The following is an 11,604-nucleotide window of genomic DNA, read 5'->3' as shown; positions in this document are numbered from 1 at the left end:
CCGGGTATTCCTCGTCTTCCAATTTCATGCCTCCATCTATGAGTTTGGATAACTTTGACACGTTTTCCCTCTCTGTCTCTCACTCTATATAAGATCTGGACAATATATGTTTTTCTGCATCAATATCTGTTGCCTGTCTCCTACTGTAAAATTCTCTCGATTGGATTGTAGTATCTGGTTGGTTTACCCTTTGAAGTTTCTTGGCTGTTAGGAAGATTTTTTTCTTTTGGAAGAAGCAGGAAGAGATGTTGAGTATATTCAACAAAGGCTTGGTTCAGCCACCTCAGGAGCTGAATAGCCCGGCGCCCTTGAATTCTTCCGTGAAGCCGGCCAAGCTTTCACCAGAGATTTTGAAGGATTTCGTTTCTCAATCTGGCAATGCCTTCTCAATCTGCTTTGAAAATACGACGGCTTTTGCTTATGTTCCACCCGAGAAACCATATTCCATTCATCAGAGGTACGTCTCTCTCGACTCTCTGTGTCCAATCTATGCTTTCTTTAAACCCATTTGTCTCTAGTTTCATTTGCCAGCCATCTCATCTTTTCTTTCCTGGGTTTATTTCTGATTTGCAGAATAATTAATAAATTGATATTTTGCAGATTGTTCTGTGCCATGGATGAAATATACTGCATTTTCTTAGGGAGCCTAAACAATCTGTGCAGCCTCATCAAGCAGTACGGCCTATCAAAGGGCACAAACGAGGCCATGTTCGTGATGGAGGCCTATAGGACTCTCCGTGACCGAGGTCCATACCCAGCCGATCAGGTCCTCAAAGATCTTGATGGAAGCTTTGGATTTGTGATCTACGATAACAAGGCAAAAACAGTCTTTGCTGCACTGGTAAATCTACCTCCAGCTCTAAAATGAACATAGTGTGAACTTCTAAAATGTACAGGAGGGTGCATGTTTCTGTGAACCTCATTAATCTGCTCACGGCTTTTGTTGTTTGGTTGTGTAGGGTGCAAATGAAGAAATTAGGCTCTTCTGGGGCATTTCAGCTGATGGGTCTGTGGTGATTTCTGACAAGTTAGAGGTCATAAAAGCAAGCTGTGCTAAATCATTTGCACCATTCCCTACTGGTATGTATATCATGCGTTCTTGTCCTAAAGAATCGTACGTTCCTGGTTAATAAATTATTTTATATATATGATCGTGTCCCAATCTAACCTCCGATTTGGTGGGTTGAAATGCAGGGTGCATGTTCCACAGCGAGCATGGGTTGATGAGCTTCGAGCACCCAAGAATGAAAATCAAAGCAATGCCTAGGGTTGACAGTGAGGGGATCATGTGTGGGGCCGACTTCAAGGTTGATGTTCAATCAAGGATTCACAGCATGCCACGTGTTGGAAGCGAAGCCAACTGGGCAATATGGGGCTCACAATCCTGACTAGATTTTTAGGACAGGATAATAATGTGAAGTCAATCCATACCTCCACCTGGTTTTATGTTTATTTTCCTAGTTAAGTCGTGTTTGTATGTACATTTGTCTATGTTGGCGGGTTGCAGTGACATGCAATTCTTTTATATGTATAAAAGAATGTTTTAGATATCACTTGGGGGCTACAGCCTACATTGTTGACAAAATAAACCAACCAATCTCTCTCTCTCATCAACTTGTTGAACTGGTACTCAGATTAGACAGAGAGAGAACAATAAATGTTAAAAACAACGAATGGATAAGTGTACCCGAACTGCCAATGGCCCCATCAACATCGTTCTGTTCTCCACGAGGATGACAAGTGTTCAAGCTTCAAAAGTTGGAAATCATGATCTATCTTGAGGTCTAAAATACAAAATTATTATTTTTCCATAAGGGATGTTAGATATAGGATGAGCCGTGAGAGCAATTGCTTTATTTATTTATTTATTTTTATATTTTTAAATATTTTTTTCATAATATAATTTAAATATTTTCTTAATTATTAAATAAAATAAACAATTTTTAAAAAAATTATCGGGATGCATCCTCTCGGAGGGAGTATCGTTACTTTCCATTTACCAAATTTGACTCGGAGTTGAACAATGGATTCATTGGTTCTAAAGCTCTACTTCCAATGACGAAGAGGACAATCGTTCTGCCATCTACATACCAAGGCAAGGCAGGAAACCTGTTTTCTAATATCATTGGTTGAATTATTCTGGGTGCCGTAAATAACCCTAATCTAGTTAGCCTCGTATCCAAAAATCGCATAAGAAATTTCTGTAAGCTCAAAACCCGAAACTGTCCCGCAAATACAAAAATTAAAAGAAAAAAACACAATAAAACTAAAAACAAGTCCAAAGTGAAGTTTGATCAAAGGCTAAGAACAGCTAGTAGCAGTTCCTTGTACAGCGAGAAAAGCTCATTTGCTAGTCTTTTAGCTTTCATGAGTCGACATAACAAAGTCATTTGATTCTTCACAACTAGAGAGCGAGACCAGATTTAACATTTAAAAGCGATAATACAGCTTTGTTATTGATCTCAAAGCAGTTGTGAATTACAACACTTTGATAAACAGATTCTGTCCTTGCTGTGAGAATGGAAAGATTCGTTTGGAAGCACCGCAGCAAATCGTCCTAGTCTCAGATGGGTGGGGTCTCGACAGTCATAAAGCGGGAAGAATTTGGGTGTGATCGTCTTCATCTTGCTCAATCTAATTAAAGCCCATTGATGATAAAACTCATGATATCATCTGTGTCGCAGACAGACTAATCCCTCCAAAAGTATAAGAAAAAAATCAACCCCAGCAGACGAAAATTACCAATCTATTAGTCCAAATCCACGAAAATCTGCAACATACGGGAGCACAGATCAGAGCAGTCATTCAACAAATCATGTTGGCGTTAGAGAGTTCAAATAGCAATTTAACAACATCAACAATGAGTTGATTTACCAAATTAGTGATCTAAACAAGGACTGGAAGGCCAACTGCATAAGCTTTTAATCTAGACAAACTTCCTAGAATTAATCAGTTTTTGACCATCTAAAGCCCAGCCTAGGGCTCCAACAAATCCAACCAACCTAGAGCAGTAAAGCTTTTAATAACATCACCAGTCATTTATAGCTTCTAGCTGTCTGAATATATATATATTTTTTTTACAAGTAAAGAAAATTTTATTAAGACAATGAAATAGATGAAGTCCAATGTACACAGGAAGTATAAAAATAAAAAATAAAAAAATTCTATTGATCATCCCCACACACCACACTTATTTATAGATATATATATATATATTTTTTTTTTTTCTTTTACCAAATATGTGGTGTTTGGATTATGAGTAAAAGAATTCAAACATTAAGAAGAATAAAACAAAACAAAAAATTAAAAAATATAAAAAGAATAAAAATAACTATGGTGTGTGGGGATGATAGTAGCAAAGCTCATGACTGAAAACCAAAGCAATTAGCAATCTGAAAGATACAGGAATAACTGAACGGTTAACTAACCTCCAAGTCTAGCAAAGGTTCATAAGATCTCTTCTGTCTTGTGTCAAACACTGTAATGCCTGTGATTCTCTGAACTCCAAGTTTAGTAGCAATGAGGTTCTGCATAGCAAAGACAGCTTTATCGAATTAACCAAGAGAGACAATAACCAACGGAGCAGAATTTTATTCAGAATAATGCCCTAATTGTATATTGTCGGAACTATGACATTGATTAGAAGACTTTGATGGCAGCAGTTTAAGTTGATCAACATTACTGGAGCTTTATCCACGGAGGAGGTACCTCCACTGTTGAATGGAGAAGAAGAAGGAAACAGGGTGAATGGCAACACCCCTGCGACCGTGAACGGTCAAAGGAGAAAACTGAGATGGGGAACAAGCAACAGTAACCAATTACATCTACTCCATTGGAGGACCATGTGGACTATACAACCCTTCCAGCTACGGTGAGCCGACTTTTAGTATTGACAGGTCCAAAGGCAAAAGTTTAGGTAAGAAATGAGATGCCGAATTAACATTTGTGAGCTAGAAAAACTCTCTCAGGAGAATGACACATACTATTATGTGGCATTCCAGGCTATTTATTTCCTAGTAAAGGAACATCATCCATTCTTTCTGTAATTGATAAATTTATTTATTTATTTATTTTTTGATAAATCTACTTGATAAGTTTATAGAAGTGTCTAATTCGCAGCAGATCCATAGGGAGGATTTCTCAGCCAACCCAAAAAAAATTTATGGTTGGCAATAGTCATTGTGGCAAACTGAAAATGCTCTTGCTCGATTACAGGAAGGGAGAGGAATGGGGCTAACAAAAGAAATGTCCATGCCATGTATGGTTATATGATATTTGATGCATTAATATTTTGAGGATTAAAATACAATTGAGCTGGGCCTAGATAATTTGTAACTACCGAAAAAAAATCAAATCTCTACTCCCTCTATTACATGTACAAAACAGCTCCATATGCATAAATATATGTAAATATATAAACATACAAAGACAAATAAATATGTGTACATATACATACAAATATATTGTGTTGTTGTGCGTTTAAGCACAGAACATGGACCCAAACAAGTTTGAACCAGTGATCCCACCCTTTTGGGGGAAGGAGTTGTCACATTTTTTTCTAATATCATTCCCACTAGATGGCTCCATATATAAAATCTTCGCAACTACACAACTATTTACATGACAATTAGATAAAAACTAACTGAAGGTGTATAGTAAAGCTGTAATTTGAATAGTAAAGTGACCTACAAGGAGCACATCAGTTTCCCTTACCAGGTGGAAGTCTGTGTAACTAAATGCTGCAACCTGGGGTAAAGCCTGTACACCAATATCAAACAAAAATTAGAACCACAGACGATCAAAATTTCTATAAGCCTGAAAAGAGGGATTAAGAAACTGAATCTCATTCCCTTCAAGGTCCAAGGTTCAACACCTCATGGGTGCAAACAATCCTTTGGGGCCACACCCCCTAGTGAAAAGCCAGCGATTTAACCAGTTTCGTGTAGGGAAACTTCCGAGGGTGCGGTGAACAATCTCATTCCCTTCAAGGTCCAAGGTTCAACACCTCATGGGTGCAAACAATCCTTTGGGGCCACACCCCCTAGTGAAAAGCCAGCGATTTAACCAGTTTCGTGTAGGGAAACTTCCGAGGGTGCGGTGAACGGGACCGGGGTTTATTCTGCAGGGGTGGGTCCAAAGGGCCCTGCCTTGGAGAGGTTCCCCGACATCAAAAAAAAAAAAAGGAAACTGAATTTTTTCTTTTTGATAAATTCAAATTAAGAAACTAACGTACGTAGGGTTTTTTTTCATTGGTATACTAATGTACATATAGAGTTATGTGACAATATTTGGATTTTCCTGATAAATCTGGACTTTCGCAAGATTTTAAGCTTCGTCCTACTTCTAATCAAGTTAAATTGATGTAATCTGTCTTAGTTATGATGCAAACTACAAAAAGTTTCCAAGAGGCCTCTTACAACCTCAAGTCAGCAGGTTCATGCCCTAAAATAGGGGAAAGTAATTTCTCAAGCAAAAGGACCAAGCATGCATCTAACCATTAGAATACTAAGATGAGAGTTTCCCGCCAGAGAGAAAATCCAGAATGGTGAAAACAAATTGAAAAACTAGGCAAATCATCTGCCAATGTAAAATGTCTTTGAACATAATTCCAACAGTTTATCATCTATTAGATTGGCCTATCAAAAAAATAACTAATTCCAACAGTTTCTATACATTACCATAGTTTGGAGACCATTAATCCTCACGACCTTCTCCTCGTGCAAGCCATTTTGCAACAAAACCTCTTCTTCTTCTTCTTCTTTTTTTTATAGGTAATCAAGAGGTTATATTCATAGAAATAGGCAAAGCCCAGGTACACAGAAAGTATACATGAGGAAAACCTAACTAGAGGCTACAATAGAAAGTAGAAGGTCATGGACCCTTAGCCTGCTACAAACTATGACCCCTGCCCATAAGAACAATGACAAAACAATGCATTACCGTAGTTTGGAGACCGTTGATCCTAACAACCTTCTCCTCATGCAAGCCATTTTGCGACAACAAAACTTCAAAGGGTCCCAATTCTCTCTCTGTCTGGTTTGTGAGTTTCAAATGTAGCTGCAGAGGTAGCAATCAATCGCTCAGCTTCCCAACGGTTTAAGTCATTTAACTCAGTAGAAAATAGCTTCAGGACAAACAATCAAAGAATAATGAAAAGGACAAACTATATGATGGACAAAATCACTTCTAGCAGACACTAGATTGAGTGAATAATTTCTGACGGACTAATTAAAATTCTACAGTTAAACTGCACATGCCTAGTGTGGACAGAGAGACAGAAAAAAGCATAAAATGATTTAGTTACCATAAAGGGTCTTTCCAAGTTGATAACAGATGGAACCTCCGCAACATGCAACTCAATATCACTGCGTGTTACGGGCTGCAAATGAAATGAGTCTACAGAATTAGTGAAACAACCATTTTACTTGCTTACATATCATTATAAAAGTGCATGCACGCACACACGAACATATATTGATAAGCATGAGTTCAACTTTACTATTCCAAATGTAAGCAAGTCATAGATACAGGGTTACAAGCCTACTGAGGAAAAGAAGAAAAAGGGTGAAAAAAAGAGAGCCAAGCACTACCATGTCAAAAAGAATATAAAACACTGCCATGCACCCATCCTAAACTCATAGCACAGACTTCTAATGGAAAAAATATATCTCCGCAAAAAGTTAAAAAAAAAAAAAGAAAGAAAAAAAAAAAAAAACTACTCTTCAAATAAAAAAAAAAAAATAGTTAGAAGTAAGAATAGATACAAAATAAAATCAAGAAATAGTGCAAAATTCCTCTTGAACAGTGATAGGTTTTTATGTAATATCTTCAAATAAATTAAAAGTTTCCTTCTCTTGAAGAATGAACACTTACAGTGCCCAGAATTTGCTGTGTCTGCAGGCGACCAGGTTCACCCAGATTTGTACGCCACGTAATCTGAAGCTTACCAAGAATATTACTACCCTCAACTTTCATTTCTGCAGAACCACGTGATGACAATTTCAACTGATAAAGATAGTTGTGAATTCCTCCACCAGATCTGATAAGGACAGGTTGCTTAAATGTCTCTCTGCCAATTCAAACTACTAAATGATCAATAATAAAGAAATACAGGGTGATAATATCAGTTTATATAATTGGGAAAAACACAGACCAAAAAATAGCATAAAGGAAAAATGTTTGTTGGGTGAATAAGCAGGGCACATCAGCAGTCAAAAATCTCTAGCTGAAATATAATGAAATCTCTCCCTGAAACAATAAATATGCCACACACCTAGTCTGAGAATTGCTGTCTGAATGGTGCCCATCCACATTTAATATTGTTGCAGTCCAATGTGGAGCAGGCTCAAAGTCAACTTGGTCCATAAGAAGGTTTGATTTTGTATGATTTTCAATGCAAGCTTCAAGAAATGTAGTTTCCTGAGGTAGAAGATGCAGCTATAATAGAGGATAAAATTACCAGACAAACACCCAGATCTATTTCACAAACTTGATCATTTATGACAAGGCACAAAGAATGTCAGGAGGGTAATTTCATAACTAATTGAAAGTAGAATCTCAGTATCAACAGAACAGTGCCAGATAAGATGATCTGGCATGGTTGAGTCAACCGACATTTAACTATGTGGTCTCTGCAACTTAAGCACTACAATTTGTCTAATGAGCTTTTGGAGATCTAAGGTGCCTAGTAAGGTAGCATTGTTCTGCTGGTTGGCGTCCCTGCAAAAATTTTGAACACAAATAATTTGAGAAAGCGTGGATTATTTGTTGTGGATTGGTGCTTATGTGTAAGAAAGATGGTGAATTTGTTGACCATTTATTTCTTCATTGTGAGGTGGCTAAGACTTTTTGGGATGAGATTTTTATTGCTTGGGTGATGCCGAAGCAAGTTTTAAGGGGATTCATCGTATTGTTTCCATATGGAGGCCGATCCCTTTATGTTTGATGTGGTGTTTTATGGTTGGAAAGAAATGGGCAGTGCTTTGAAGATAGAGAATGCTTGATGGGAGAACTTAAGAGAGTTTTTCTTTAGTACTTTTACGTAATTGGGCAAAGGCTCTTGTATTGAATGGAGATAATCTTCATGATTTGCTTTTAGCCTATTCAAGTTTCAAGCTTGTATCTAGGTGTTTTCTCTTGTATACTTCCTATATAATTGGGCTATGCCTATTTACTTATCAATAAAATTTTCTTATTACTTTTTTTTATGAGAATCTTCTTATTACTTATAGGGATTAAAAAAAAAGACAATTTGTCTAATGAGCTCATTTCGAATGTGGCTTTCGTGTGTGTGTGTGTGTGTGTGTGTTCGTGCGTGCAAGTGCTGCAAGATAGCTATATCCATGAAATCCAAATCCAAAATTTGGGCAGCTGTCAAAGTGACCTTTTTTTTTTACAGTAATCAAGAATTTTATTGATGAAAAAAATAAGCATGACCCATGTACATGGGACGTATACAACGGAGACAATTAGGATTTGCAACAGGTTGTCTAACAGTGTTGCTCACTGGATTAACATTCAAAGAGCCAGATGCAGTAATCACAAAGTTCCAACAGTCACCTTTCTTTTTTCTTTTTTATAAGTAAAAAAGAAAGTTCCCACCATCACTTGAATTATTTATTTAGATTAACACCAAAAAAGGGCACCAAATAATTTGTTGAAGCATCCAAGAAAAAGGAAAGAAACAAATAAAGGAAGAACAGGTAATGATAAAATAAAAGTGTAACAAGATCATGATGACCGCCAATAACTTGTCGGAGCTAATGACACTTCCTCCAATCACTTCATTCCCAAGTCAACCCAACATATTACTCCTATGAAACAGTGAATATATCAAATCAACCCCTTCTTCAGTTTAAATTATCTTCTGTGTATATATATATATAGAAGTTCAGTTTTGAAAAATCTAATAAGACTGGAAGGAAGATTTACTAAACTTACATTTAACAAGTATTGTCAATCTCAACATACCTTAACAACACGAACCTGCAAAAGAGAATTTCATAGATATTATGTTTAGAAAAACAACATAATGTACTTTAAAAATAAAAACAATATAATGCAACTTGGTCAAATATAAAAAAACATACCAGGAAGCAACCAGTGCCCCTGCTATTAACTGTGTGAAACCATTACTTGTCCCAAAAGCTTAAGCTAATGGGGAAAGGTAGATTTAATTATTTATATATATCCTTAGCACTCTCTCATGTGTGGGCCAGATGAGACCTCAATAAGTAGGCCCAACGCATGAAATATTTAATTAAATAGGTGAAGTATAGAGTCAATGTTTGAATTCATGACCTCTGCTCTAAAACTATGTGAAATCTGTCTCAAAAGCTTAAACTAATAACAAGAGGTAGTTTAATTATTTATATCATATCCTTAATAAATTGTGCACCATTATCACGTTAAAAATGATTTGCCCCTGGTATTAACTATGTGCCATTATCACGTTAAATGATTTTATTTTTACACATCATTACGGCATTCTGATTTCTTCACTAGGGATGGGGAGGTTTAGTGGATGGGGGCTCCCAATGCAGCGTTTTTGGCCACCAATAGACAGAAAGAAACCAAAAAAAAAAAAGAGTAGAAACAAAGAAAATGATTGGATGTTACATAGCATTGGATCATACCTTTGTCCTAACTGAAAGTGGATTGGCAACGATAAACTTGAAAAACTGCGGAAGATATTTCCGCTCTCCGTCACCGTCATTGTACAATGCAGTGCAGACCAACCTAAAGATTGTGAATCAACATTGATGAGTAAAGGTCAATTACGGTGGTGGTAAAATGAGGCAGCATTCCAATTCCCAAATGCACGCCCTCACTTATATTAAAACCCAATGGTGAGGTACGAGTCACTACTTACGTGTGAGCTCCAAGTTCCTTGACATCGTGTTCCACGATGAAATCATAACGCCCTCCAGCACGAATGGACTCAACCGGTGATTTTGATGTATCCAGAAGCAAGATCCTCTGTCTCTCTGTTTGAATTTCTGCCTGTCAATGGACGACATTGCGTAATTATTGAATAAAGTACAACTTCTATAACAAAACGGAGAGAAGTGAACACCGAGAGTCTAAACATATCCTGCAAGATTTATATCTAATGGAATCGCCACAAACCTTGATTACAACGTCCTTAACTTCAAAATTGGAGCTGTTGTTGATGCTAATATAGCTACAGAAAGTCTCTCCCAAATAAATCGCCCTGTGAAAAGAAAAAAAAAAAGAAAAAAAAAAAAACCAACAATCTTAAGACAAAGGAAATCAAAATTGTACTAAAAGTAACCAAACAAATGAGAGAGGTAAGAGGGCAGCGGGAGGGACCCGAAGGCCTGGGGAAGGACGAGGAGGCCGGAGAGGCCCATGGGGTCGGAGGGGTCGTGGAGGAGGAATCTGGAGCGATAGCTGAGATCTGAGGAATCTGTGGGCTTGGAGATGTGGCTGTCGAAAAGGCGAGGGAGCTCGGAGGCGGCAATCGGGTCGTCGAAGATGTCCTCGCCAACGATAAGATCAGCGGGGTCCAGGCGGAGGGGAGGGTCCACGTGGAAGGAGGGTCTGCATAACCTCATCACCCTAAAGGCCAGGGAGTGTGAACCCTGAGTACTGCTCATCCTCTCTCTATCTGAAAGATTGAAATGCGAGATAGCTGACCAATATGCTCAGTAAAGAATGAATGAATTCATCTAGGTTTCAGCAAAACTTTCCAACTTCCGTTCGGATGTATTTTCCTTTCGCTTTCTTTTCCTTCTCTTTCTTAAAAATTGTCTCGTTGTAACTATGCAGAGAGGAAAATATTCGGAGAACAATTTTTATTTTTATTTTTTAAAATCAAGGCGGGTTTTGCAGATCCATTTCTCTTCTGATAAATAAACTCCGAATACACCACCCCATCCCCATGATCCATCCATTAAAATTACATTTTGAATCCATCATTCGACTACTAAACTGAATCCAGACAGGTAATTATCATTCACATTCATTCCTTTTATTTACAAGAAATATTTATGGAGAAATGATAATTATTTCAAGACACAATTGAAAAGATCGATCATTCTGTGTAGATAAAATATATCTTGCTTCTAATTTTCACTTGGGTCTTTATTACGTCATTTGCAAATTTAATACTTTTTAACTCATAGAGCCTTCTCGCTTTTTTTAAAAATAAAAAACAAGAATTATTATTATTATTTTTTTTTTTTTTTTAAAAACAAGAATTAATTGCAACTTTCCTAATTATCTTGAAGCAATTTTGATATGTTTAAATGTTAAGATAAATTAAATTGAATTATAAATAATAATATTTTATAAATTTCATTAAAATGAATTTAATTTTTTTAAATTGAAATGAATTTAAATTTTTAATTTGAAATATATGAAATAAGTTTAAATGAATTTAATTTTTTTATAAATAATTAAAGATTTAGTAAATCACATGAATTATTAATTTGAGTTAATTGAGATAAATTAAATTTAATTCAACATTCAACTTTTTTGATAATACCTAACTACAGCTAAGCACCAAAATGCCCTCAAGTCGAGTCTATCATCTAAATATATTATTCTCAAATAATTAAACTCATTTCAATTTAAAACCTT

At 36.5% G+C, this 11,604-nt stretch overlaps 2 protein-coding genes across 3 annotated transcripts; one reads left to right on the top strand and one right to left on the bottom strand.

Annotated features, from left to right (window-relative positions):
• LOC122275554 (stem-specific protein TSJT1-like) lies at positions 1-1,553 on the top strand. The gene is made up of 4 exons (XM_043084665.1): positions 1-457; positions 601-841; positions 960-1,080; positions 1,195-1,553. Exons 1-4 carry the CDS (start codon positions 246-248, stop codon positions 1,386-1,388), a joined length of 768 nt encoding a protein of 255 aa, XP_042940599.1. The 5' UTR covers positions 1-245; the 3' UTR covers positions 1,389-1,553.
• Positions 1,554-2,242: 689 nt separating this feature from the next.
• On the bottom strand, positions 2,243-10,877 carry LOC122275553 (trafficking protein particle complex subunit 13). 2 transcript variants are annotated; one of them, XM_043084663.1, is made up of 12 exons: positions 10,333-10,863; positions 10,129-10,213; positions 9,872-10,002; positions 9,636-9,738; positions 8,971-8,985; positions 7,274-7,419; positions 6,874-7,069; positions 6,305-6,379; positions 5,941-6,057; positions 4,714-4,758; positions 3,429-3,527; positions 2,243-2,770 (listed from the first exon to the last, which is right to left on the bottom strand). In XM_043084663.1, the coding sequence occupies exons 1-12, from the start codon at positions 10,617-10,619 to the stop codon at positions 2,750-2,752; spliced, it is 1,320 nt and encodes a 439-aa protein (XP_042940597.1). In that variant the 5' UTR covers positions 10,620-10,863; the 3' UTR covers positions 2,243-2,749. The 2 variants fall into 2 exon arrangements, with proteins under 2 accessions (XP_042940597.1, XP_042940598.1); XM_043084664.1 differs by lacking the exons at positions 2,243-2,770; positions 3,429-3,527 and adding an exon at positions 5,679-5,758 and having other exon boundaries at positions 4,720-4,758; positions 10,333-10,877.
• Between the last annotated feature and the right edge of the window lie 727 nt (positions 10,878-11,604).

The sequence above is a fragment of the Carya illinoinensis genome, chromosome 9 (assembly GCF_018687715.1).
Source record: "Carya illinoinensis cultivar Pawnee chromosome 9, C.illinoinensisPawnee_v1, whole genome shotgun sequence".
In the NCBI taxonomy this organism is placed as follows: domain Eukaryota; kingdom Viridiplantae; phylum Streptophyta; class Magnoliopsida; order Fagales; family Juglandaceae; genus Carya; species Carya illinoinensis.
The sequence above is the reverse complement of the archived record's forward strand: the minus strand, read 5'-3'. Positions and strand labels throughout refer to the sequence as shown.

Excerpts from the sequence above, each read along its gene's own strand:
- LOC122275553 (XM_043084663.1), bottom strand. The coding sequence starts at position 10,619 with ATGAGCAGTACTCAGGGTTCACACTCCCTGGCCTTTAGGGTGATGAGG. Across the intron at positions 10,214-10,332 it reads GTCCTTCCCCAGGCCTTCGG|GGCGATTTATTTGGGAGAGA; the intron begins GTCCCTCCCGCT and ends TTCTTTTCACAG. Across the intron at positions 9,739-9,871 it reads AAGGAACTTGGAGCTCACAC|GTTGGTCTGCACTGCATTGT; the intron begins GTAAGTAGTGAC and ends CACAATCTTTAG.
- LOC122275554 (XM_043084665.1), top strand. The coding sequence starts at position 246 with ATGTTGAGTATATTCAACAAAGGCTTGGTTCAGCCACCTCAGGAGCTG. Across the intron at positions 842-959 it reads AAACAGTCTTTGCTGCACTG|GGTGCAAATGAAGAAATTAG; the intron begins GTAAATCTACCT and ends TTGGTTGTGTAG. Across the intron at positions 1,081-1,194 it reads ATTTGCACCATTCCCTACTG|GGTGCATGTTCCACAGCGAG; the intron begins GTATGTATATCA and ends GTTGAAATGCAG.